Here is a 26,698-nt window from a genome sequence, read left to right as displayed (position 1 = left end):
CGCTGCTGATCAGGGATCAAACCCCTACCCCCTGCACTGGAAGCACAGTCTTAACCACTGGCCAGACAGGGAAGTCTCACAAGAGTATTTTTAAACTGGAGGAATCGATACGTAAGATGTGGTATATATATACACACACCGCAGAGCATTAGCCAATCAACACCAGAAGGTCACTGACCCATCGATAATGACAAGACTTTCAAAACCCTCTGTGAAGCCCTTAGTCACAAAGTAACATAATATGTGCTTCCATTTATACGAAATGTCCAGGACACATACATCCAGAGACAAAAAGCAGCTTGGTGTTTGCCAGGTGTTGGTGTGGAGGCAGGGAGGGGGTAAGGAGAAGCTGCTTCATGGATCTATTGTCTCCTTTCGAAGTGATAATGTTTTGGTAATAGAACACTGGGAACAAACCAAATGCTTCTGAACTACATCCTTTAACACAGTTAGTTAACTGTCTGTTATGTGGAAGTCGCTCAGTCACATCTGCCTCTTTGCGACTCCATGGACTGTAGCCCACCAGGCTCCGCTACCCATGGATTCTCCAAGAAAGAATACTGGAGTGGGTAGTCATTCCCTTCTCCAGGGGATCTTCCCAACAGAGGGACTGAACCTGGGTCTCCTGTGTTGCAGGCACACTCTTTACCAACTGAGCCACTAGAGAAGCCCAATGTTATGTGAACTTAACCCTAATTAGGAAAACCACTTTTACACATTTTTGTATGACAGATTAGGAAAGTTCTTAAAACAACATGTAGAGAAAACTGCACGTACTGATGTCTTCTCAGAACTAAATGGTGCAAGAAAAGTTATGATTTAACTTGTTTAAAAATGGCTACAGAGACAGAGGAATATAATCTCTGTAATTTTCATTCCAGAAATCCACAGTCAAATGTCAGGAGATCCAAATCTTTGAACAATTTTCCGCTCAGCTGCAAGACCTCTCGTACCTTCTGGAAGTCGTCAAACTTCTTCTGCAGCACTTCGACCTGCTCCAAGTCCGCCCCGACCTCCTCACTTGTCAGGGCTGCTTCTTTCTCATTGATCCACTGCTGCAGCTCGTTCGCTTCACGGAACAACATGAACTTCTTACAGCTCTTCTCCAACATGCCTTTACGCTTCTCTCCCAGTTCCAGCAGAGAATGGTACCTGAAGTAATTCAAGAGGGTGACAAGAGGGAGGGAGGGGAGGTGGGTTAACTTCCTATGGAGGCAGACCACCCGTGTCTTTGAGAGGTGGTCCAAGGCTGTGTTGATAAGGATGATGCCGTGGCGGCAGAGTATCAGACAGCAGGTAGAGACACAGGCCCCGAGGACCCACAGACAGCCTCCAGGACAAGCCCACACTGCACTATTCACAACGGGGTGGCGGGGACGGCCTGGCACACTCACCCCGGGGCCACGTGTGCACTGACACCACCACAACCACAAATGACCAAAACCAAGCGTTTAGCACAACACAGGCTCCATGCGACTACAGCTGCCAGATGAGAGATGGATTTGCTGGGCGTGGTGTATACAGAGGGCCTGTTCTCCTGTCGTATGATTCTGCCAGCAGCCCCCAGGTGGTGGGGGAAGGTACACTGAGCTTTACAACAGCCTCATTCAGAATGTTAGTATCTCTGGAACAGTAGGGAATTCCTACTGTTTCTAATGTTAATATACTTATTTCTCAGGAAGTTTTGGCCACTTTGGAAGGAGAAATCATGTAAAGCGCATTTCGTGAGCTGAGGGTTTCTTATGAAGAATCCAACAACACTTGAACTCTTGGGAACCAAAATACAAAAGGCTGAACTCCTGGTATCCTTGCAGATGTGAAAATAGCAAACTTAATACAACTGAGTTGAAAGCTAAAAAAAGATCTAGAATAGAATCTAAGTCTCCAAAAGCTAAATAAAATAGGAACGCATTACCAAGAATCAGAGACTTTAAGAGGCATTTGGTTTCCTGCTGACAGAGGAACACTAGGGTACCGGCCACCTGCCTGGTCTGCTGACAGTGGCTAGTCCAGTAAGAAAGCTAACAGCAGGCAAACCGAGCAGGCTCTGAACGCACGGCTGCACAGAAGCACCAACGAGAGAAGCGGCCACAGCTGACACGGCTTCACCCAAACCCCTTCCCTCGTGAGCCAAAGCTGCTGCCAGAGACGGGCCCTCCCGCCACCTCGCCGTCCTCGACCAGCGAGCGCCTTCAAGAGAAGCAGGGAAGGAAGGATGGACAGGGGCGGCGGGTGGTGCTCGGCAGGGCTTCCGGCCTACTCACAGTTCTTCCACCTGTTTCATACGCAGAGACACGCTGCCGGCCTCCTTAGTTACGCGCGTCCTGCACGGGGGGGGGGGGCCCCACAGCAAAAGCACGCATGGATTAGTGGGTTAATCCAAGGGGTGGGAGGCAGCGGCTCCGATGGGGGCCAGGACAGCGGACGCTTCAAGGGGGAAATGATGGAGTCATTCGAGAGCTCTTGGAAGCAGGCTAGGCCAGGAATGAAGTCACAGTAAGGAAAGAGCAGGAAAATCAAATCCAATGACACGAGTTAGTTCACCTTTGTTTTCCTGTCTGCCATGCTTAAGGCAGTAAGCATTCCTCGGCTAGACACACTGGTCGCTTCACAAAGCCAGGCCAGGGTTACGGTGACCGCCCCGAGGAAGAGGTTTTCCTGAGGGCTGACACGCAACTGGAGTCAGGTATCTGGTCCACTTTTTTGCTCTCATATTTACGATCCAGGCCAAAACCTCTCATTCTTAGCAGTAACAGAAAGCATCGGTAAGTGTATAAAAACTGACCTCTGCAGGGATCAACAGGGTCAAAAAAGTTCTACCATTCCAGCCTCTCGTCAGAGTGTACTTCCTGGCTGTCTGCCAGGTGTCCAGAGCTTTAGATCTCATTAGCAGTGCAAGATGTGCGCTAAAAAGAGGGACACGGGTCCTTAAGGGAGCTTAGCCATAGGAAAGGGTGCAGAGCTGTTTGCTAAAAAATACACTCCACTCTCAGAGCACAAAACCATGGTAGAGAAACACACTCTATGCAGCCTTTTGTAGAGGACAGAGCTCAAGAGGTGTGGAACAGCTAAAAACCCCATTTCAGAGAACACCTCCTGAACTGGAGAACAAAGATCCAGATGGTGATAATTAGCAAACGTTGTTTAGGAAAACCAACTGGCAAATGCAGGGAAAACAACAAACCAAAGGAAAAAAAGAGACGGGTCAGGGATCATAGGCTCCTGGGACTGGAGCTGTGTGGCTAAGTAAGCTATGCCGTGGGGACGGCGGGGGAGAGTACACCTTAGAGCACAGATGGGCACCGGGAGAGCGCTCGCCCTGGAGCCTCAGCTCAGGGCGGCCTCCACCTCAGCCCCTCACGATGACGCACGTCGCAGACCTCCGCTGGCCCTCTGCCGCCACCCGCGAGGCCCTTACTGGTTGTCGATCTGCTCCTGCCGCAGCGCGATGCTGCCCTGCTCTTCCAGGAGGTTCTCCCGGGAGGCCGACTGTGCTGGGTCCAGCTTCTTCACGTAGGCGGCCGGCACGAAGCCCTGCCGGTCGTTCACTTCCACTTTCCACCAGTCCTACAGGGAAAAGAGACTATCTCCATGGCAAATTCCTCCCCTGACAGAGGGAGAACCCAAGGAGGCCCGTGTACACACACGTGCACACATGAAGAAGAGCTCTAGTCACGGCATGAGGGTCCCGTGACGGTGCCAAAGTCACCTGGTGTAAAGATGGGAATTTTGGTCCCCTCGTGACCTGCCGCGTATGGGGAGGGTCACGAGTGAGGCAGCCATGACTTCACTGGAGCAGGAAGGCTACCTTCTCTTCGTACAGATGCTCCAGGACTGTGCTAACGCGGCAGCCTCAAGCCATACTTCAGGAAATTAAATAAAACCTCAAATGCTCTGGGACCTCCGAAGCCCCTCGTGGTCACCTGTGACTAGTGGCTTCTGTGGGGCCAACACAGACACATAGTCTGCCATCACCGCGGCTTCTACTGGCGAGGCTGCTCTTGAGTGAACCAGAGTCAGACCAGGCAGTTAGCTTAGGTTTAGAGTCAGCAGAATGACACTGGCCAGGTTTCCTCGAAGTCCCACGACCAGGTGAGCTGAGTGGCTGGGAAGAGGAGGTGCCTAACACTTCTCCAGCCTACACCAAGACAGGGGGCAGGATCCTGGGGGGCTTGTCAGATGACGGCCTCATTCCAAGGCCACAGCCAATCAGAATGCGTTAAGGAAGAAAGACTGATGAACCAGGCAGCACTGAACTTGGAGAAGATGAGGAGGCGGAGCCTACAGGGTGACGCTGGAGCCTGTATTCAACCTTCTGCTGCGGCCCTACAGTCTAGTACCAACAGGTACCAGTGACAGAGAAGCAGACTTCAGCTCTAAAGAGAAAAAAATTCCACTTGGAAGTGGTCCATGATGAAAAGCTCTCCTTGAGAGTAAGAGTCACTACCCTAGCTCTCAGGTATTTACGGAGACAGACTGGTCACCTCAACCACAGGCAAAACAGTAAACCCACACGACATGGGAGACTGACCTGGAAACTCTAGTAACTTCAAGTTTTAAACCAGCCTCATCATGTAAAGAAAAGCTCCCAAGACACCTAATACGTGGAAACCAACCCCCGGTCATCCTCTGTGCTTGCCTTGTTGGTGCTGTTGAGTAAGGTGAGAATGTCTCCTTTCTTCATGGTGACCTCTCGGGGACTCTTCTCCTGATAGTCATAGAGCGCCAAGACCAGCTCCTTCCCAGTCTCGTCATCCATGGGGGCCACTTGTTGCTAAAAATCCAAAGGAAGGGCAAACACAGTTCCGGGATGTCTCCAGAGTGCCGTCTCAGCCACTGCAGATCCCAGCCTCAGCAGGAGACCCACATCCACCAAACATACACTGGTGACAGTTCTCCTCTGAAGCCACCAACAAGATCTGACTCAGGAAGTTCAGCTGTCTGGGACCTTTAAGGCCATAGGAAAGTCACCCATGGGGGCTTTCCTGGTGGGCCAGTGGTTAAGAATCTGCCTGCCAATGTAGGAGACACAGGTTTGATCTCTGGTCCAGGAAGATCCCACATGCCTTGGAAAAACTAAGCCTGTGCACTCAACTGTTGAGCCTGGGCACCCCAACTACTGAGCCCACACGCCCTAGAGCCTGTGCACCACAACGAAGAGTAGCCCCTGCTTTCTGCAACTAGAGAAAGCCCACGAAGCAATGAAGAACCAAAACAGCTAAAAATACAGAAATAAAAGAACGTCACCCAAGATCATGCCACCTGCTGTCAGCATCTGGGTCTTTTGGCCTCCCTGCTCCCTGGCCCCGACCCAACCCCTGGAATCTTGCAACTGCTGACAGGAAAAGCCTCACTTACGCGGCACGACTGGGCCTGCTCTCGCAGGGCCTGGATGCTGCTGCCATAGGCGCTGAGATCCGACATCAATGCCTCGTGCTTCTTTAGCAGAGCCTGAAATTCAAGTCACACACAAAGCGACTCTGAGCAAGGAGCCAGAGCAGCCCCTCTGCCTCCCCAACATGCCGTCTGCCTCTGAAATCTGTTTAGCTACCTGGTGACTTGATGACTCTCTCTCCCTTTATTTGATAAACACTTAAGATGGAGAAAATATCATGTTTTCTATTATCTTTTCATCCATAATTATGCAACCCTTGAAACAGACGAGAAGTCATAAAGAACATCATCACATGTACAGTGATCCACCACCATCCTGAGAACTGAACACTCCTGCTAAGTGGCAGCTGGGCGCATGCCGCCCTCCCCCAGGGACCCGCTTCCCACCACCCTCCGTGCTTCCTACTTCTCCAAATCCTATCAGGTCGGGTCAACACTCAGCTCAGGACGGTTTATGTGAAGACAGGCAAGAAAACGTAGGCACATGGCTACACCTAGATCTTTATGAATAAAATTTAAGAATTCCATTCAAAAAAGATGACTAACAAAAAATTGTGCTTATGTACACATATGTATACAGAAAAAATGAAGTAAGATGGGAGACATGGTCACGGCTAACAGTGAAAGCCCAAGGCTGCCTTCTCTCTCTTGTGAGCATAAGAGAATTACCAGAGAAACACCTTAAAAGCCATGAGACTGCACCCTGCACGCGTGGTCGTTCTCCTAACCAGCCCCAGCCCGAGCCCGGTACCCCCAGTATGCATCACCTCAGCCGAGTCCTCATCTTTGCCATAGTCGGTGCTGCCCACGATGGGCTCCTTCTCCCGCATCCAGGACTCAGCCTCGTTGGCGTCGGCGAAGTACTGCTGGGCCTGCAGCGAGTCCTCCAGGTCCTGCCGCCGCTGGGAGGCCTTGGACTTCAGCGACTCCCACTTCTGGTTCAGTTCATGGAGCTTGGCCTTCACGTCCTCAGCGGCAAAATGGCCTGTAGGGCGGGCAGGGGAGGGAGGACAATGAGAAACATGGGGACAAACAAGGTCCTCTGAGCGCTCACAGCCTCTGCGACACTATGTCCAGGGAGCCAGGTCCCTTCATGTTCCCAGTTTTATATGAGGCCCAGGTTCCAACCCTTTAACAGATCTCCTCAGACCACGATGTCTGTCTAGACTCTAAGCAGACAACCTTAGTTGGCATTAGTGATGTCATCATAAACAAACAATAAAACCCACAGCCCCGTCCGACCCTCTGTCATGGAGACTCGTTGAGTGCTAGGCAGTGTCTCAGGCTCCTCAGTATCTGACCTCATTCATTTAGTCTTCTCAACTGTGGGAGAAGTTGAGAAGCTGGTGGGGGGTGGGGGCGGGTGAGTTCAGGCTCAGAAAGGTTATGGACTAGTCAGGGTCACAGTCAGAAGATGGGGGGCAACAGTCTTCAACCCCTAGCCCAGCCTGACCCGGGACTGTGCACTCGGCAGGCGCCACGACAAACGAGAACAAAGCCACCTCCTGACGACACTTACCCTCCTCTACCATGGCGTTCCCCTTCTGTGTGACTGCTTTGATGCGGGGCTCGTGGCCAGCAATTTCTGCTTGTAGCGCTTGGTGTTTCTTTAGCAGGTTCTGGACTCCAATTAAATCTTTGCCTGAAAGAGAAACCACTCCCAAGTCAAGAGAAAAGTCAACTCCATCACTCTCAGCTGTCCCCACGGTTTCGCTTAAAAACTCAGCTCAACTGAAACCTGACTTTGCTCATTCAGACATGGGTCCCCCTCCTGCTGTAAGGGTAGGCCCTTTCCTAACTGGACTTCCATCTGACAGAGGCAGGCTGACCTCTGTTGGTGGAGGCGGCAATGGGTTCTTTCTCCCGAATCCACGTCTCCTCATCCTCGACGTCACGGAAGAGCTGCTGCAACCGCAGGGAATCGGCCAGCTTCTGCTTCCGGGCAACCATGGGCTCCTTGAGTGCCTCGTAGCGAGCTACCAGGGCCTCCTGCTTCTTCTTGATGTTTTCAGCATCGAAGTGGCCCGCATCCTGGAACTGGCGGGCTTGGATAGTGATGCCATCGATGCGATCCTGGAGACGGGAAGGACAGAGTGTTGAAAGCCTGGCCCGGGGCCGGCCAAGTGCGTTCTGGACGTCTCTCGGCTGACATTCTTGCCTCAGGTGTGGTTTGCTCACACACCGAGAAAATGCACACCGTTGTTTCCCCACGCTCTGGAGTGCGCTTCCAGTCACCCTTTCCCCATTTTAGGCTCCCAGGAAGCTCCAAGGGCAAGCAGACCAACCTGAACAGAAGCCAAGTGGTGCATCCACGATTCTCTAAGGCATCGACACACTTCATCCCCCCGAACCGACTGGCCTTGGCTGACCAGCCTCTCTCGCTCCCGTGCCCACAGCCCCACATCCGCGTCCAGGGCCCGTACCTGGTGAGCTGCCACGTCAGCCTCCAGCAGGGCATGCTTTTTCTGGAGGTTCTGGACATTGGTGAGGTCTTTGCCGTAGTCGTCAGAGGCCAGATGACCTTCCACTTCGTACAGCCACAGCTCGATGTCCTCAACGTTGCGGTTAAACTGCTGCTGCTGGTTAGCCTCACGGAGCTTTATGCCTGGTCAAGGAGGCAAGGTTGAGTCTGTGAGTATCACCCTTCTGCCAGCGCTGCTCGTAAACAGCAGCACCTCTCGTAAGGATCACAATGGGGCAGGGTTTCAGTGACGGCTTCACGTCTATCACAATGTGAAGGAAAACTGCAAGCTCGGCTCTGCCTTCCAGATGCGGAGCTGGAATGAGCCCCATGGGTTAAGTGCTGATGAATGGTTAGGTGCCCCTGGCTCACAGCTGACCTCTTCTAGTGACGAGGCCCCAGCCAACCAGGGCCACTGACCAAATCAGCCCCTCCTCTCTCAGGCTCCCTGACCAGCCGGTAAACACAGTCACATCGGCCAACCCTGCACATCATTAGGCACCCACACAGCGGACTCCCTCAGGAAGTGAGCCCCAGTGCCCAGTCACCTGGTGCAGCTCACCTAGGTGGCCCAAGTGCCTAAACCAGGGAACCAGGGATGAGCATTTAACTCTCTAAACCTCCCACCACAACCCCGTGGATGCCTCCCCTCACCTTTCAGCTCCGTGGCCTCCAGCAGCTTCTTCCACAGACTGATGACCTCATTCATCCGAGTCGCCACCTCGTCCTTGGCATAGTGGTCAACGTCGATCAGCTTCTGTCCGGCTTTCTCCAGGGCGTCGATGCGGCTCTGGTTTGCTGAGAGCTCGGCCTCAAAGGCCTGGTGCTTCTGCACTTTCCCTTGTAGGTTGGATGGGTCCTGCCAAGAAAGAGGTTCTCTCTCGAACCACTGGACAGCAAGTTACGCTGCACTGCCCTCACACGTATCTTCACAGGGGACGTATGAAACTGCCAGCTTATGTTCAGTAGTGTGTTTCTGAAATTCCCAATCTCTTTCTTTAGCTACATCTATTTGTTAAGTATGGAGTCTGGCTTACAGACCAAGGGCTACGTGACACTGCCGACAGGATCTTACTTTATAAGCTTCATCTGTGGCTGTTTTCATCTTCTCGTTGACCCAACTCTTGAGTTCATCAGAGTCACGGAAAAACTGCTGCAAGTGGAAGGAATCTGCAAGCTGGGCACGGCGGTACATGGCTCTCTCGTGCAGGGCGTTGCGGCGGCTCAGCAGCTGGAAGGCAAGGCCTGCTGTGAGTCTCCACTCTCACCCCTAACTGACCTGCCTTGGGAGCGACACCCATGGATGGAAAGGAGGCTAGCTAGGAAGTTGCGCACTCACTGCGTCTCGCCGGGTGGCCACATCTTCCATCGCGTAGTGGTTGTTCTGAATCAGCTTGGTGGCAAACTCATCTAAGGCCTAGGAGGAAGAGGGCTCATCACAGCTCGGCCCCCAGAGGGGAGTGCAGAACACAGCACAAAATGCTCTAGACCACGTCAAGGACTTCACTCTGAGGTTTGCTACGACAACTTTTATCCCTTAACTTCTGCGTTTTTACTTGATGTCCTCAGTCAGACGGCTCAGTGTAATGCTAGCTTCACTCAGGACTGCAGACACTGGCTGCAGTTAATGTCAGGGCAGGATCTGACGGGGTCAGACACAGATAAACAGCGTTTCAATTCCTAATTCTTTTTTTCAGCCAAACCACATAGCATGCAGGATCTTAGTTCCCTGACAGGAATCGAATCCATACCACCTGCAGTGGAAGCTGAGCGTCGTAATCACTGTAACTCCTCAATTCCTACTTCCAAGATCAGTGCTCAATGGGGAAAAAAACCTCTTTTTTTTTTTTTTAACCTTAGTTTTTAACTACTTTAACAGGGAGGAAATCTCAACCTGGAGGTTTACATCAAGAGAACAATTTCATTCTAGAGGCTGTGCTGTGTCTCCAGCAAGGCGGTTGATCACTCTCGTGAGGGTGTAAGCACCCAGACACTTCTGACTGCTCGGAAGCCTCTCAGAGCAAGACGAGACCTCCACTGACGCTAAGGATCGAGTGACGGCACGGACGCCGGAAGGTGTCTTACTGTGATCTTCTCTTCCTGGGCGCTGAGGGACTTCTCAAAGTCTTCGTGCTTCTTGAGAAGCGCTTCCACACTATCCAAGGAATCGCCCAGGTCTTCGTTCAACAGGAACGCCTTACAGGAGGAAACACAGTGTTGACATAATGTCCGACGCCCTTCATCTCTCAGCGCTGGAAAGCAAAGGCTGCTGAGGCCAAAATACAGAAAGGAGGGCAAGAAAGACTATGGCCATGAAACTCTCAGGTCTCCCCCGGCAGCCAGAGGTCCTTCCAGATTCGCTTAAAACCAATCCAGCAAGGGCATGAAACCCTCGTTCTACCCTCTACTGAACTTTGCTCCAATAGCTTTCGTCGCCTCTAGTACATTTAGATTACGCAAAATGCAAAGTTCTAAGGGAAAAGAAAATCTAACAAAAAACTTTACACCATCACAGTCCTCTAAAAAACCGAATCCTTTCCCGAGGGCCCTTCAGTTTCAGCAACGGGAATGGTGCTGGTAGGGCCCATGGAAGCCGGCAACCCTTCCCTCCACGTGACACAGAACTGAACCCGCACAGAACGGGCCAGCTGAACAGCATGGCACAGGTGGCCGGCTCCCTACCCCACTCACCTCCTGCTTGCTCATCCAGTTGTCCACCTGCTCCGTGTCGCGGTAGAAGAGCTGCAGGTCCATGCACTGCTCGTACTGCTGCCGGCGCAGCTCCCAGAGCTCCAGCAGCGCGGCCCGCTCATCGGACAGGATGGCCAGCTAGGGCAGCGGTTGGGGGAGGGAACAGAGGAGGGGAGGGGAGGGGACGTCACATACGGAGGCTCCGGCATTTCTAATCCTCTGCTAACCTTCAGGCCTTGGTTCTGACTTGCACAAGAAGGATAGCATTCACTCACACATGTCAGCCAAGTCACACACACTCAAACCACAGATCCTGAGGGTTTGCATGAGTTGGCCCTGTTTGAAAGAACCTAGAATTATTAATAATTTATTGCCATATTATCACATATAATGTTAGGTAGACATGACAAGTAAACCTCTGGTGGAAGAAAAAGGGCAAGTATGTAAAAGTGAGGCAGCATAGGAGGAGCAGGGACTCTTAGGTGAGAGATGTCAACTGAGTGGGTTCTCCTCAGAACACACTCATTAGCTCCATCAATGCCTAAGACTTAATTTGAAGGCTGTAAACTTAAGGACAATAAAGTGTGTCTTTAAAATGTCTCTTCCTGGTCTATATAGTATTAAAAACATAAAAATCATCATCTAATGTGCCTCAGGCATCTTTACAAAGATACTTTGAAACTTTGGAATTATATACACATATACATAATTTAGTAAGAATGTTTCCTCTCAACTCCAGCTCTCTGCAAAGTGCCCTTTCAGTAGGAAATGTGTTGCATGTGGCCCACACAAACGGAACTTTCTCTAATCAATCACCGTGCATCTCCTTTTTAAATCTCTGAAAGTGTTTGCTGCTCCCTAACTTCCAGGAGGAATCTCCTGAGTTAAGTTTTCTCTGACACTATGGTGAATCCAACATCTGGATATCTAAGGACGGATAACAGCTTCCAGAGACTTTTATTAAAAGACCCTTTCTTGGGTGGGAGGGGGGTTCATGTTTGGGAACGCATGTACACCCGTGGTGGATTCATGTCAATGTATGGCAAAACCAATACAGAATTGTAAAGTAAAATAAAAAATAAATATAAATTAAAAAAAAAAAAAAAAGACCCTTTCTCCTCTCATACCTTCTCCCTCACTTCATCTGAGGCATAGTGACCAGCTGCAAGCAGGGCCTGTCCAGACTCATCTGCAGATTTAAAGCTATCTTCATGAGCGTCAATTTCACCCTAATGGGGGGAAAAAGAGGACAATTTATGTCCAGCACTTTGTAACAAAGAGTAAGTTGTTGAATTTTGTATAACCATTCAAATTAGGAATATCGCAACTAGAATGAAGAACAAACCAAAGATGACGCCAGGTTATCAGCCCAGGTAACCAAACCAGAGAGCATCACTTACCAGGAAGTCTGCTTCCTACTGGCTTTTCATGCCACCTGTCAAACCACCAAGTGTCCACATCTACAGGGCCCGAGCTCTCCATCGTCTGTTCCACTGGTCTATTTCAGGTCTTTGTGCCAGATAAACTTATGATTTTATAATACCTGGTAGGAAGAGTCCCTCCCCTGTTCTTCATAATTGTCTCAGCTGGTTTTAATTGTTTTTCTTCCAAATTAAATTACTTTCACATTTATTTATTTATGTGGCTCTACCAGGTCTTGGTTGTGGCATGTGTACTCTTAGCTGTGGCATGTAGGATCTAGTTCCCTGACCAAGGACTGAACACGGGCCCCCGGCATTGCGAGTGCGAAATCTTAGCCACTGGACCACCAAGGAAATCCCCCTTCCAATTTTATTTTAAAATCGGCATGTTTCATATCAGAAACAAAGGCCTCTGGGCTTCTGCCTGGAACTGCATTGAATGTATACATCTTGGGGAGAATTTGCACCTTTACAAGCAATCATTCCATCCATGCCCATCCCTTTATTCTGTTTCTCCCCTTTCCTCAAAACTGTACAGCTTTCTCCACAGATGTCTTAAACAACTTTTGTTAGATTCCCAAGTACTTTATATTTTCTCACGTGATAATTAGTATTTTTAAAAATTACGCTTTTAACTGTTGCTAGTCCAGAGGGGGCTGTATGACTTTTGTATATTGATTTTTTATTTCTAGCACCTCATAAGATTTATAGTAATAATTTTTTAAACCTTAACAGTGTTTTCCAAAATTACTTAGCCACAGAAAACCCTTTTCTTAAGGTATAAAGCCTGTTAGGATCTCATAAAACTAATTTCCCATGGACACACTTTGGGGAGTTTAGATTTACTCAAATCAACTGTGAAGTTCAGCATATAAAGGCTTTCAAGATGGCACAGGATACATACGCAGGACAGCAGCATCTCTGCCCTGTTAGAGCTTGGCCCTTTGCTTTTATGAATCAGGGTTAGATGAGTTACATACCAAGAGAGTAACCATCTATTAGAAGCAGAAAAATCAAGACTCCAAAGGCAAAACCAGCCCCAATCCCCATGGTGAGAGCTACCTGTGAGCTAGGTTTCAGCCACTCCAGCCTGGAAGTGACAGAGCTACAGCCACGCACTATAAACTCACGGCTTTACTTCTGGAAGATCTTGGAAACCCTACCTTGTGCTCCTGATGCCTATCCAGCAGGGCTTCGGCCCCGGCCACATCGTTGGCAAGTTCATCTGCATTGATGAGGGCTTTCATCTCAGTGACCCAGCTGGTGAGGTCTCGGAAGTCGGCAAGGAAGCGCTGAAGCCTGGGAAACCAAAGGTCCATAAGCAGAGGTCTCCAGGGGAGGCCCTGGGTGGAAGATGCCGCTCCAGAGCTCCAAATTCTATGTCAAGAGTCTAACGAGCCATACAAACTCTAGCCCTGGGAAAGGGAGGACTCTTCCAATCTAGACTAGCAAGACAAGTGAAATCAATCCTTCAAAATTTAGGCTCTGTCCATCACTGTAATTCCCTGAGCTTGTCCCTATGTTCAACTTCCTAGTCATTCCCAAATTCAACTCCTAGTTATTAGTAAGAAATACTATTTCCCTTTCAATTCCTGATTTACTCAATTTTAACAGAATATTTTACATGATGCTCAGATTGCTAAATACTTATTGCTAACAGGTATTACCATTTATATTGGTTCTAACAAAGTGATATAGGCTGGAAAAAAAGACATTTATAAAGTTATCAATACTGTGTGTGTATATACAAACACTACAAAGTTGTCAAGTCTCTAAATATAAAATAGAAATACATTAATATACAACAAGGAAATATATAACAAATACAATAAGAAAAAGTCTTCTGCATCTTCTTACTAGAGGAAAGCTATGAAGCTATACCAACGCTGTAACATGTTCTCCTTGCTACTGAGAACTAACCATCAATTCTGACCTCAACTCTAAAACAAAAGCTTCATGGTACAGGCTGTGCAGCTCTGGAGGAGCGCTTCTACCTGTAGGAATCATTGAGACGTGCATGTCTCTCCGCGGCCAGGGTGCGGATCTGCTCCCAGTTGGTGATCAGCTCCTCTCGCTTCACTTGGATCTGGGTGGCACTCAGAGGGTGGGACTGCTGCAGGCGGTCAGCCTCGGCACACAGGGCTTTGACCTGGAGAGATACGCTTGTCAGGGCTGCTCTCCCGACCCTGGCGAGTAACTCACTCACAGAATCAGCTGCCTTTCAAACCCACCTTGTCCTCCAAGGCAGCAAGATCTCTCTCCAAACCCTCGTGTTTCCGTAGTAGAGCTTGGACGCTGGCCAGATCCCGGCCAAAGTCATCAGAGGCCATTAACTGTTCCTTTTCCTTAATCCAGCTAATGGTCTCATCCACATCCCTACAACACAGAGGCACCCGTCTGTCTGTAGCTATGTCATTCACCCAGGACTGGGATGCCACACAGGGCCGAGACCCAGTCAGCCCCACACGTTCTTCAATTCCCCGTAGGCTTCACCACACCCAGCCGGGAGATCCCATCCTGCAAGCCCCCTCGGCTTGGTACCTGTTAAAGCGTTGGACCTCAGCTGCCCCGAACAGCTTCCCCTGCCGCTGGAGGGCCAGGCCCTTCAGCCGCTGCCAGGCCGCATTCACCTCGTCCTGCTTTGTCTTGATCAGCTCCTCCTCAGGGTGCTGCTCCTGGGTCAGGAAGGGCAGACATGACACTCAGACCCGCACCTGTGGCCCCGTCACTGCTCTCCTGGCCTTGGCTCCCTGACAACGTCTGCCTCAGCAAACCTGACTGTTCTGAAGAATCACTGGCTTTGGTGTGGAATGGAGGGACGCTCCTTCCACAGGAGCTTCATTTTTTGTTCTATCAAAAGGGGACAGCCCTTCTAAGCCCAGGAGCCATGTGGCGCTTCTCCAGAGCAGTTCTGGACATCTGTAGCAGCCCGTGCATTGACACCCACGGTGGCACCTGTGTGGGTGCCTCATGAGCGACCGCTCGCCCGTCTGCTCCAAGTCCAGGGTGAAGCGCGCCTGCCCAGAAACAAGGCTTTCAGAACTGTTCCTGACTTCACACTGGAGACACTCCTTTCAAAGTCTCCTTGCTCACTGACCACATTTTGTCTTGTTTAAATAACAGGTGAAGTGATAAGGCAAAGCACTCCTGGGCGGTGGGACCCGCTGTGGGATCTGGGGTTTGGCCTGCCTGCTCTCCTTGGCACGACCTGGCAATGGCCCAGGATCCTGAGGATCCCATGATCCTGTCATGTGGAAAGCGAGGTTATGTCTTAGGAATGCTGGTTCTCCTTTCATCACTGAGCCAAGAGGAAACAAATGCCAGTCCTGAAGGATCTACAGGTTTAAAGTTTGCACTCCCACCTCCCCCAAATCAAGTTTTCCCTAAAGCAAAAACTCCTGCAGTCACTGTACTAAACATCTCCGGAGCCCTGCAGGGCAGGCAATGATAAAGCAGCAGCGATAGGCAGTCCCACTCCCCTCTGGCTGCAGAGCTCCCAGGGGAGAGCCTTGTTTCATTACAGGGCTCCCCCGCTCGCAGGAGTCCAGGGAAGCTCTGACTCAAGAAGAGCATTGAGGTGGCGGTGGACTCCTGCCAACCCTCTGCAACTTTCGCCACCACACCCTAGTCTGAGAAACCCTGACGCCCAACTTCAACAGCCCATAAAAGCTTCACCAAGCCCTACCTGAAAATGGGCGGAGGAAGGGATCAAATGAACTCTGCCCTTCCTGCCCACAGTCACAAGTTGAAAAGTGTTTTCTAATGTAGGAGTGAGCAATACTGCTGCCTTACTGGGATCTAAGCAGGACTCAGACATGCTTTATCAAAACCTGCTCACCCAGAAATCAGGCACCTAATCAAAATTTTCCTTCTGGAAAAATTAATGAAGTTGTATCACATTAATGTTAATGTAAAGGCAGTTACCATAACGCTGCTATGAGAACACACAGCACTTTCCCATTTACCTGAATGAGCTTGGCAGCAAACTGGTTCACTTCATTGACTCTCTCTTCGTGGGCAGCCATGTCTGTCTGAAACTCTTCGAATTTCTTCTGTAACACTTCCACGTGCTCCAGGTCCTGGCCCAGCTCCTCAGATGTCACAATGGCTTCCTGTTTGGGGACCACAGCAGAGCCAGAGTCACCAAGACACACTCGGGCACAGTGGCTCCCAAAACCCATCACAAAACGGATGCCGGAGGGGCCACAGCCATTTCAGGGGACGTGCAGTTAGTTTACTGTGTGCTCCTCTCCTAGTTAGGAGGTCAGGGTCATGGCCTCTCCCTCCTGCTCTAACATACCTTGTCATTGATCCAGTCCATCACGTCCTCACACTCCCGCAGGTACTGCACCAGCTTCTGAGCCTGCAGCAGCTTGATGCCTTTCTCCCGCATCTTCTCCAGAAGCAATTCCCACTGGCGGTGCAGCTCCATCAGACGAGTCTGGAGGTTAAAGAGCCCAACACCCCCCACATGAGAGCCACATCTGGGGGACCTGGCTCCTCCACGGAGCTCCAAACAGCTAGACACCTCCCAGAGATCTGAACCAGTCTTTTTCAAGATAATGCCTACACCGAAGGGAAATGGTAAATTGAAATGAGAAGACGTAAACACATACACTTCACAGTGTTTTGGTAGGTCTTAAAGTTGACCTACCAAACAACTGACCTTTTGTAAGTATGTGTATTCTAGTTTACTCTAAAGAACTTACTATTATCTTATAATTACCAATTATTATTGATATATTATTGGTACGTCTTTAGGTAATCTTTTTAGTTCTTATTAATAGTTAAGCTATGAAGGTGGGATTTCTAGGTCAGAAGATTTGGGAGGGAAAGATGAGGCGTCATCGAGGAACAGCAGCAGGAATCACTGAAGGGTGTGTCCTGAATTCACAGAGGTAAAGTGGAAAGAACAAGAGGTCCTGGAGGCATCATACATGTAAAGAAATAATTACAAGGCACAAGTGAAGAGGAAAACCTCAGTGCAAAGGAAAAAAGATGGCATCCTGAAACACAGTCAACATTCAAAGAGGATTCATGGCCTAAGTTGTTCTGGTGCTTCTGTGAGAAGCTACAGCATGTGGTACACAGTTCATCCCAAGAAAGGCTGACAGCAAGCTACACCCAGGTGGCAGCCACAGGTCCAAACAGTCCCTTCCCAGCATCTTGGGTTCTCATAGCACAGCCCTAGTAAGGACTCGTCGGGAACTGGGGCAATTATCATCAGTTCATGCTTAGGCGATGTGTTCTGGCATTCTAACCCAATTTCAGGGTGTTGATTATGCCTACCCAAGATACTGGGAGTTTCTGGGTCACACAGACAGAAACGAATGACACACACACACACCCTCCACCAGGAGAGAAGCCTGGGGTCCACCCATCGTCGAAACGCCACTCTCCACAAACTGAAAGAGTGAAAGCCGCAGGCGAGTCAACGTGGGTGGATTCTCTTAGAAACGAGTTCGGGTGGTTCATTTGAAAGGAGAAAACAGTGGGAGGAAAATAAATGCTCACACAATTCAACTTCCACCACGACAGTCACTTTCATCGCTGATGGTTAAACCGGAGTCCACCAATGCGAAGGAAGTGACGGGCATTCCCAGACAAGCAGGGGAAAGGCAACCAACAGCAAGTCCATATCCACCTACTCGGATGTGGGAGCCAATGTGCGTGGCGGTCACTATGGGGCGCCATGCCGTCCTGTATGGTGTGAAAGTCTAAACCGGTGACAGACAGGTTATCCAGGACAGGGTCCTTCACACACCACCCTCCTTCCTCTTGTTAACAATGACTGCCCAAACTAGGCTACTGAGTTAGCGGGCCAGACCAACTACCAAGTGGGATGACCCTGGGATCTGGGAGCATGAACATCGGGATTCTATGAGAACCTTTTGCTCAGGGGGAAAAAAAAATTTCTTCATTAACTTTTGGCCTCACTGCATGGCATGTGGGATCTTAGTTCCCCAACCAGGAACTGAACCTGTGCCCTCAGTAGTGGAAACGTGGAGTCTTAATCACTGGACCACCCAGGAAACCCTCACTTCACTCAAAATGGGGTCACAGAAGGCTCCAAAAATCCTTCCCTACAAGTCAGCTGTCAGTCCCTCACATCTCTCGCTGCCACACCCTCCAGGGAGAAGCAGGGCCAGGCCTGTTTCAGGACTGAGCAGCCTCCCCACTGCCGTGCGTCTCATCGTGTAGACACCGCAGGTCTGACAGAGGCCAGTTTCAGAAGCTTACTGGTGCGTGAGCACGCGAGTGGGCAGGGCGGCAGGTGCGCTGGGGAAATGCGAGGACAGTTGGCGGGGTGGGGCGGAATTCCTGGCTGACTCACGTGGGTTTCTCAACAGAGGCCTGAGCAAGCAGGACCAGCTCTGAGGGGCAGTCAGGAGTGAAACATGGGCTAGGAAAACAAAGCAAGTAATTGTGACTGAAGAAAGGAGTAGATTGAAACACTGGCTCTGTCACCTACTGGCTGTGGGAATCTGGGCAAGTCACTCAAACTTCTAAGCCTCTGTTTCTACCCTTCTAGGATAAGGTTCCCTCGCAAGCTTCCCATGAAGATTAGAGATAACGGATATAAAAGTCCTGGTGACGTGTTTGCACCTAAATGGCTGTTCACGGCTTCTCAACAAAGAGTAGCTAGTGCTTTCTAATGCTGCTTTAATAAGATGTCTTAAGAGAGAAGAGGGGACTGAAGGGAGCTCTGGGTTTCCTGCCCCCAGACTGATTACTAAAGCCAAACACGTGATCTGTATCTCACGTTCCCTGTCTGCAGAGCCCATTCACTCTGGCTGATTTCATTTACAGTAAGACTATACACAAGAGTGGGGAAATGGGCAGATATATCTCTAATATTTCTGGCTGTGCCATGTGGCATGCAGGACATTAGTTCCCCAACCAAGGACTGAACCCGTGGCCCCCTGAAGTGGAAGAGCAGTCTTGACCACTGGACCACTAGTGAAGTCCTGTCTTTGTATTTAATTGCAGAGACATGTATTACACTGCCCAAATGGGCTGAATGTAGTAATTAAATGATTGGTCATATGGCATTTAGAATTTACTTTTACTTCCCATTTACAATCATTGCTAGTTAACAGTTTATTATTAACAATATAAGGCTAATTGCAAGTCTTCAATACGAGACTGCAGAGTATATGAGCGCAAGAGACACAACAAGTATTTACTGCTAAAAACCACTAGACGAGATCCTAAGGGAATGACGTCCCTGTGGATGTTCCACCGTGGATCTCACTCAGGGAAATGCGGAGGAAGGAACATTTCTAGCTGGGGCTGAAGAATGTAGCTTCCATCTCAGTCTTTGGCGCTGCCTCGACACACCAAGGACTGAAAAGGCTGGTCCCTCAATGGAACGAGACTTTGGATAATAAAGAACAAAACACGTAGATAAGAAAGAAATCAAAGACAGAAGAGAGCATCCAGTCATGAGAAACGAAGTCTGCATACCTCGCCCTAAAGAGCCTTGTCTTCCCTTAATACCTTGGCACTGGAAAGGTCAAAACAAACAGAGAAAAACCAATCATGGCCCCAAACCCAAAGAATGGCACCCGAACAAGTCAGACAGAGAGTCTGAGGATGCCTGCTTCATAGTCAGTTACACAGCCAGGGTCACCGACCAACAGGTAGCACACCGTGAGGTCATTCCTCATAGCCGGACCTTTAACAGGCTTGCTGACCAGCCCTCAGTAAACCCTCCTGGGGCAAGGCAGCAAGACCCAGAGCGCGAGCTTCCTGACACAGAACCTGGTGGTATCTGTGATTGGTCCTACTCATCTCTGTGTCCTAATCCCCAAATTCACCGATATGTTCTTCTATCCAGTCATCACTCTTTACAGTCTAACTGCACCCTTGTTTGTTCTGGAAGGAGAACATTAACTTCCTCACCGAGTACATGCATGCTTGTTTAAAGGCATACTGAGTCTTTGCATTACAAAGGCAGGCTATGGGGAGCTCCATTAGGGTAATTCACAAATACCTTTAAGAAACTAGGAAAATCTATCTCCTCAGGAACCCAAACACACGGGTAAGCATTAACCCACACCCATCCACCAGCCAGACAGAGGCAGGCCATCAGGCCAGCAGGGTCCCAACTCACCCGGATGGTTTCGGACGCAAAGTGCCCTTCTGAGATCATCAGGTTACCGGTCTCATCCAGCTTCACGATGGCGCCCGAGTTGGCCTGCACCTCGGCTTCGAAGGCTTGATGCTTCTGCAGCTTGCCCTGCCAGTGGATCGTGAAGTGAGCCATACCTACCCTTCGGCACGCCCTTCTGCTCCCCAGACCCCACACCCCCAATTATTCCTCCCCTCCTGCATCCCACTTCCTCTCACGATGGACCCTCACTCAGCATCCCACCCATCCCCCTGCCACCTCAATGACTCAAAAGCTCCGCCTGCATCTACACCTGCCCCCTGAAGCCTGGCACTGAGGACCACAACTTGGCAGACAGCAGGATGCTACAGAATATCCTCATTTGCTTCTCTATCAGGAAACTAGCCTTTACGACATCCGATCCCTCTCAGAAGTACAGAACCATACTGAGAGGTTTTTCTTGGCATGTAGTGTTTATCCTTGACTAACCCACTCACATTCATTCATTACATGACACTTTTTTTTTAGCTTGTTTTAGAAGCCATACTCTTTGACTCACTTGATTCACTACATTCCATTTCTTAGTACCTCTGTTTAATCACATGCAGAGCTGGGCAGGGCCTGCCCCTTCACCAGTGTTCATCATTTTCTCTTCTCAGATGACTCTGGCATAATAAAAGAACCATGGGCACAACCACTGTGCCACTTACTAAAAAGTCTCTCACCAAAATCAACGAGAAGAAAGGCTTTGTCTTTTTTTAAAAAATAGCTTTATAAATTTTCACCAGCAACAACACTGTGAGTTAGCATACCTGTCTCAAAAACACATACTCCAAGAGATCAACCCAGATCTTTCCTAAAAAAACTAAAGGATCACCAATGGTTGCCAAGCAGTGGACTGAGAACCATCAGCTTAAAGCATCCCCGCAAGAGAAATTAGAACCTGCAGGATTCCACATTCATGCTCACTGATACAATCACTAAGGGCTTTTCAGAATCGTGAGTCAGTCCTTCCTGATGTCTGGCCTACATTCTCCCTGCCACTCAGTCTCTCAAGGTCATAACTCAGTACCTATCTTTGTACAAATTTTGAGTAATGACATTTGAGCTCCCATCTCAGACGCACCTGCAGGTTGGTTGGGTCTTTGTAATTCTCATCCGAGGCAATCTGAAGCTTCTCCTGAATCCATTTCTCCAGCTCCTCAGCATCTCTTTGGAAAAACTGGAATCGGTAGGAGTCTTCAAGCTTCTGGCGCCTCAGGGTCGAGAGCTCCTTGAAGCGGTGGTATCTGTCCAGGACCTGCTGCCGCCTCTCCTGGATGTCCTCGGCTGTCTCCAGCACTTTGACCCCGCTTGGGTCCATTTTCTGAAAATGCAGCAAGCCCTGAGGTAAGTGCAAGACACCAAAATAGACTGAATGGAGATTTAATGGAATTAGCCTCTTGGAAGGAAATAAAGAATTCTGAGGGCCTGAGCAGATAATGAATTGCAGGCCGGCACGTCTCAGGATTTAACAGTGAAGCCCAGACCCCATGCTTCGTAAAGAACAGCTGCCCATGTGGGCGCCTCAGAGGACACCTCACCAGCACTGCAAAGAGAGCAGGTGAGAAACGTGAAGGAGAGAACTATGATCTGTGCTGTCAGTTCTACAGAGCTTCGATAATTCAAAGGAAACACCAACTTCGGAGCTCAAAGAATTACTGAGAAATTCACTCAACAGTCCTTTCATCTGGCCTGTGCATTTCATGGTGTGGAGATTACAGAACATTTACTATTAACTCAGCTTTTCCATCTTTCTCCATCTCAGCCTGTTACTCAGTGAAGAAAAGGGAAATGATTATAAAGTAACAGTCTTTTTTCGGTGTTAAAAAATAAAACAATAAGTCCCCTTAAAAAATTAAGTAACTGAGTCTTTAAGATCACAAAGCAAGAGAATTTACCTAAAGTAGTGGATTTCTCAGTTACCGCAAAAAAATCAGTCCTACAAGTCTTCCTAGGGGTGCCAAGAGCCTGGGCAACGAACAGGCTTTACTTCTTCTGAGTGCACAAAATTGAAAATCACAGTACATATTAAAAACAACAAGAAAGGTAAGATGAAAAATTTGTCCTACCTGACTCTTACCTGCTCCAGTTAACCACAAACTCAGGCCAATTGAGTAGGTGGTACTTCCCCACAGTACTCACTCCACCTCAACTTTAAACTCGGATTTCCAGTTTCACCAAACTTTAATGTCAAAAAGAAAACCTGACCTATTTGTGGCAGAAAACAGTACCTGCTCATCTCAGGAATAAGCCATTTTATCCTCTAACCAAGGAAGGATGCCCAGTAGGAAACAGGTGGAGACTAACAACAATGAGCAATGCCTGTCAGTAACACGTGACCTCGCCTGAGCGGCCTTCCGCCCTGAGCCCAATTTCCCAGAATGACGAAAAACACCAGGTGATAGTGAGATGGTCCCAAGACCCTTCTAACTTTACATTCTACAGAGAAGAGTCTGTGACTTGGGTGTTTAAAAAAAAAAAAAAAAAAGACCAGTTAAGCTTTATGGTCTCTCCAGTTGTTGTTTTTACATAATTTACACAAGACAGAAAAATTGTGCTGCCTGAGAAACATTTGAGAGCTCTTCCCGTGATCCTGTTCGCCTCGCCCAGCCAACAGGAAAGGATTAGTGGGTCAAGGATTAGGTATGGAGGCCCCTCTGTGCTTCCACTCCCTGCCCCCACCAGCTGGGAGCTAAACAGCACTGCTGAGCTCTGGGCAGTTTCCAGCTCTTAGAGATTAAAGCAGCTTCAAGAGGTTTCAAGAAAAGCACGGGCATGCACCCAGCCAACTCTGAGGACTATCTTTTTGTGAGGAGACCTGTCTTCTGAGGGAAAAGAATACGACGGCACTTCAGCCCTATCCCTCACCATTCCTTCCAAGTTCCTCTCCACAGAGCAGCCAGTTATTTTTGTTGTTATTTTCCTACCACAAAGTCCAATTTATTTATTTGACTGTGAAGAGAAACAGATTCTTTGTCACGTCATTTCCACGTTTTGAAACCTTTCCTGGCTCCGTCTCAGAGAGGAAAGAACCCATCTTAAACTTTAGCTGGACCTTCCAACCTGGCCCAACACACCTGACTGGTAGGTCTCACTCACGGCCCCCGCCCTCCCTCTTGGCACAGAGAAATACCCTCCTCCCAAACACAGTATCCTCTCTAAAGACTCCAGGCTGGTTGCTCAGGCTTCCTTTGCCAGAATGTTCTGTCTTTCCTCTGTCCAGATAACTCCCCTTCAGGTCGGTATGAGCTGAAATGAGCAACTGCAGGATCTCGCCTCCTTACGAAGCTGCACTCGCTTCTTCCGTCCCTCCTTCTCAGATTTAATCACACTTCTCTGTAGATCTACACAGCACTTGCACTTACTTCCCACGGTGTAATTAAGACTGAGCAACGCAATATCTGTTGTGTCCTGATTCCTAGCAGACAGAGGTCATGAACAAATGTTTGCTGAGTGCTCCCGGAGCGGCAGCCCCGAGTTCACTGGTGAAGGTAAAGAGAGAGCTCAGCAGTCCACCTGGGTTTCATTTTCCACATTGTCCAAGTTTTAACAGCTAGATTCTGTGACTGCTAGAACGTGCTGACTGAAGCTACACCACGGGGTGTCAACCTATTGACCAGACCTGAATTACTGAGCTTGGGCAGCCCACACCCAGGACTGCTGAACTCTTCACCTTGGCAGGGTGGGACCTTAGGAAATCTGGTTCAAGAAGGCACAGTTTTGAGCATCTGGTTGCTGGTGGGAGGGGTTGGGGGAAGGGAGAGTTAAGGAGTTTCGGATGGACGTGTACACTGTGCTATACTTAAAATGGATAACCAACAAGGACCTGCTGTATGGTAAGGAACTCTGCTCAACGTAATGAGGCAGCCTGGATGGGAGGGGGGTTTGGGGGAGAATGGACACGTGTATGGCTGAGTCCCTTCACTGTTCACCTGAAACTATCACTACATTTGTTAACTGGCTATACCTCAATACAAAATAAAGGTTAATTAAAAATTTTTAAAGGCACAGTTCTGTATCATGAATAGATAGCCCATGTCTGAAACAGTAGTTTCTATTCTGAAAACAGGCTTCAAGAGTCCTTCATACCAAAAACTGAGGGTGGTCTGAGCAAACTAAACATCTGTTCAGAACAGGGCGGTTCTCGCTCACACTGCAGCCCTAGCTCATCAGCTTCCCTGGGAGAAGGCTGACTTCCCACAAGGATCTTGACAAGAATCACTACCGTGTCCGCCCCATTTACTAGAATGTAAACAATTCACTCATTCACCTGGGTTTTCGGCTCCAGGCAGATCTTGCATCAGACTCCCTCATCAACCCTGGGCGGGTCCACTTCCCGGACCAGAAAGTGGAAGTGAAGTCGCTCAGTCGGGTCCGACTCTTTGCGACCCCATGGACTGTAGCCTACCAGGCTCCTCCGTCCGTGGGATTCTCCAGGCAAGAGTACCGGACTGGGTTGCCATTTCCTTCTCCAGGAGATCTTCCCAACCCAGGGATCGAACCCAGGTCTCCCGCATTGCGGGTAGATGCTTTACCACCTGAGCCGTCAGGGAAGACGCCCTGACCTGAAAACTCCCTCTCAAATGTTCTCTCCTCCCCACTCCAAACCCGATCAGTTAATACCATGAATGGTTTTAACCCCTCCAAGCCTGAGGCAGGTGCCTCATCCTCTCTGCGGTCCTGAAGCAGACGCCCCCACTCCCTCTCCCCCGCCCTTAGAGCATCACCACGTCCCATTCTGCCATGTGGTTACTGTTTCCCCCTTGTGTTTTGGTTAACTTCTCTAGGGAATTCCCTGGTGGCTCAGATGGTAAAGAATACGCCTGCAGTGCCGGAGACCTGGGTTCGATCCCTGGGTTGGGAATATCCCCTGTAGGAGAGCATGGCAACCCACTATAGCATTCTTGCCTGGAGAATCCCCATGGACAGAGGAGCCTAGCGGGCTGCAGCCCACAGGTTCACAAAGAGTTGGACATGACTGAGCGACTAACCACAAGAACTGGGGAATTTAGAGTTCCTAAGGAACTATTTAAAAAAAGACCTTATCTTCCTCTCTGACCACAGAACTTGGCACCTATTTAGAAAGTCAATTACACACTGAACTTGGAAATAAAGAGATGGCTGTCACTTCACTATTAAGTGATCAGGAGAAAGAAGGTCATCTAATAAGTAAGTGGTGGAGCTGGGGTGACCCAGGATGCTCTGGTTCCCAGAACAGCATGCTAGAAACAGGATTCCAACGTGATCGGAGCTGATGCCATTACTTTTTAATTCCTTTTACTACCGCTTATCTTGTCCATCCCCACCTGAGGGGAGGAAAAAGGAAGGAGGATATATGAATTATTTTATAAAAAAATCAAAAAAATTTTTTGAGATTGAGCCTTTCCTTTAAAAGTTTTTTTTTTTTTTTTTAAATGTGGACCAGTTTTAATGTCTTTACTGAATTTGTTACAAAATTGCTTCTGTTTTATGCTTTGGTTTTTTTTTTGGCCACAAGGTATGTGGGATCCTAGCTTCCTGACCTGCACCCCCTGTACTGGAAGGTGAAATCTTAACCACTGGACTGCCAGCAAAGTCTCAAGACTGAGTCTTCTTGAAGTTAGTAAACAATTAGGGTTAAGAATAATTTATATACTTGCTCTGTTTTCATGTCTCCGGAAACAGTTAAGATGGAGAAACAGCGGGAAACTGTGCGTCTACTTTGCTTGGTTATAACTTTCCAAGGCATGTATAGTCAAGTCAGCTACACCCGCAACAACAGCTCCACTGCAGTGCCTTTCTGCAAGACGTCCCAGTCACTGGAGTTTGTCCTGCCGCCCCTTATCAGAGGGTTCACTGCACTTCCTTTAGCTGTCGTGGAAATCTCTGATCACATTTGGAAGCAGCCCTTACGATGAATAAAAGAACGCCCGTCATAACGCTGCAAAGGGTCCCCCTGAGCAAGCCCCTCTGCGGGGGTTCCACTTGCCCATCTGACCCTACCAATCCAGGGAGACAGTCCAGCGAGGCCCTGCTGAAATTAACCAACCTAAAAGGCCCTCTTTGTCACCCCAGTGAAGTAGAACAAGTCAATTCTATACCAAGTGCTCTGGGCAGGCAATAATGGACTTTTCTTTCCTGCAGTAGATCAGCTGACGTCAGGAGGTGGGAGCTCTGCCAAGTCTCCAGGCAGCCGGGCATCTGCAAGCCAGCCGCGCTTGCCCTCTGCTGTACTCACACCAGACACCAAAGACAGGCTCGTGGCAGCTCCTGCTACCCCTTCGCCCGACAGGGAGCTGTCCCTATACAAGTTCCAGTTTCTCTGGCTCCTAAGAGGGCCATTTCCACAGACTATACTGAACACCAGAACAAATTTCGTACTGACAACAAACTATTGCCACTCAAAGGCACTACGACCTCTGGCCCAAAACTCTGAGAGTTGGTGGAATTTTCTGCCCTCCACCAGGGTGCTGCACACACTGCAAGGACTCCGCCCCCAGCCAGAAATTCGCAGCTGACTGATAAGATGACTCCACGGAGAAAGCTCTGAGCTGTTCCCAGCCTTAATGGGATTAACACCTTTTGAGAGCTAGCAAG

General features: G+C 49.2%; 1 protein-coding gene across 12 annotated transcripts in view; it reads right to left on the bottom strand.

Moving 5' to 3' along the window:
* SPTAN1 (spectrin alpha, non-erythrocytic 1) overlaps positions 1-26,698 on the bottom strand; it is a 58,421-nt gene that overhangs the window by 26,113 nt on the left and 5,610 nt on the right. For 8 of the 12 annotated variants that reach the window (XM_040225277.1, XM_040225276.1, XM_040225278.1 and 5 more), the window contains exons 2-24: positions 21,207-21,446; positions 20,084-20,209; positions 16,268-16,408; positions 15,933-16,079; positions 14,509-14,642; positions 14,199-14,343; positions 13,962-14,116; positions 13,131-13,266; positions 11,674-11,775; positions 10,547-10,684; positions 9,941-10,051; positions 9,195-9,272; positions 8,931-9,086; positions 8,510-8,714; positions 7,818-7,999; positions 7,224-7,467; positions 6,914-7,036; positions 6,162-6,379; positions 5,359-5,451; positions 4,640-4,774; positions 3,419-3,567; positions 2,265-2,324; positions 954-1,152 (exon numbers count right to left, since the gene is read on the bottom strand). In XM_040225277.1, the coding sequence (XP_040081211.1) occupies positions 954-1,152; positions 2,265-2,324; positions 3,419-3,567; positions 4,640-4,774; positions 5,359-5,451; positions 6,162-6,379; positions 6,914-7,036; positions 7,224-7,467; positions 7,818-7,999; positions 8,510-8,714; positions 8,931-9,086; positions 9,195-9,272; positions 9,941-10,051; positions 10,547-10,684; positions 11,674-11,775; positions 13,131-13,266; positions 13,962-14,116; positions 14,199-14,343; positions 14,509-14,642; positions 15,933-16,079; positions 16,268-16,408; positions 20,084-20,209; positions 21,207-21,443 (3,414 nt within the window). In that variant the 5' untranslated portion in view covers positions 21,444-21,446. The remainder of the gene's footprint in view (positions 1-953; positions 1,153-2,264; positions 2,325-3,418; positions 3,568-4,639; positions 4,775-5,358; positions 5,452-6,161; positions 6,380-6,913; positions 7,037-7,223; positions 7,468-7,817; positions 8,000-8,509; positions 8,715-8,930; positions 9,087-9,194; positions 9,273-9,940; positions 10,052-10,546; positions 10,685-11,673; positions 11,776-13,130; positions 13,267-13,961; positions 14,117-14,198; positions 14,344-14,508; positions 14,643-15,932; positions 16,080-16,267; positions 16,409-20,083; positions 20,210-21,206; positions 21,447-26,698) is intronic. The other 4 variants (XM_040225287.1, XM_040225279.1, XM_040225284.1 and 1 more) reach the window with 1 other exon arrangement.

The sequence above is a fragment of the Oryx dammah genome, unplaced genomic scaffold (genome assembly GCF_014754425.2).
Source record: "Oryx dammah isolate SB20612 unplaced genomic scaffold, SCBI_Odam_1.1 HiC_scaffold_25, whole genome shotgun sequence".
Taxonomy (NCBI): domain Eukaryota; kingdom Metazoa; phylum Chordata; class Mammalia; order Artiodactyla; family Bovidae; genus Oryx; species Oryx dammah.
Note: the sequence above shows the minus strand (reverse complement) of the source record. Positions and strands in the feature narration are given on the sequence as shown.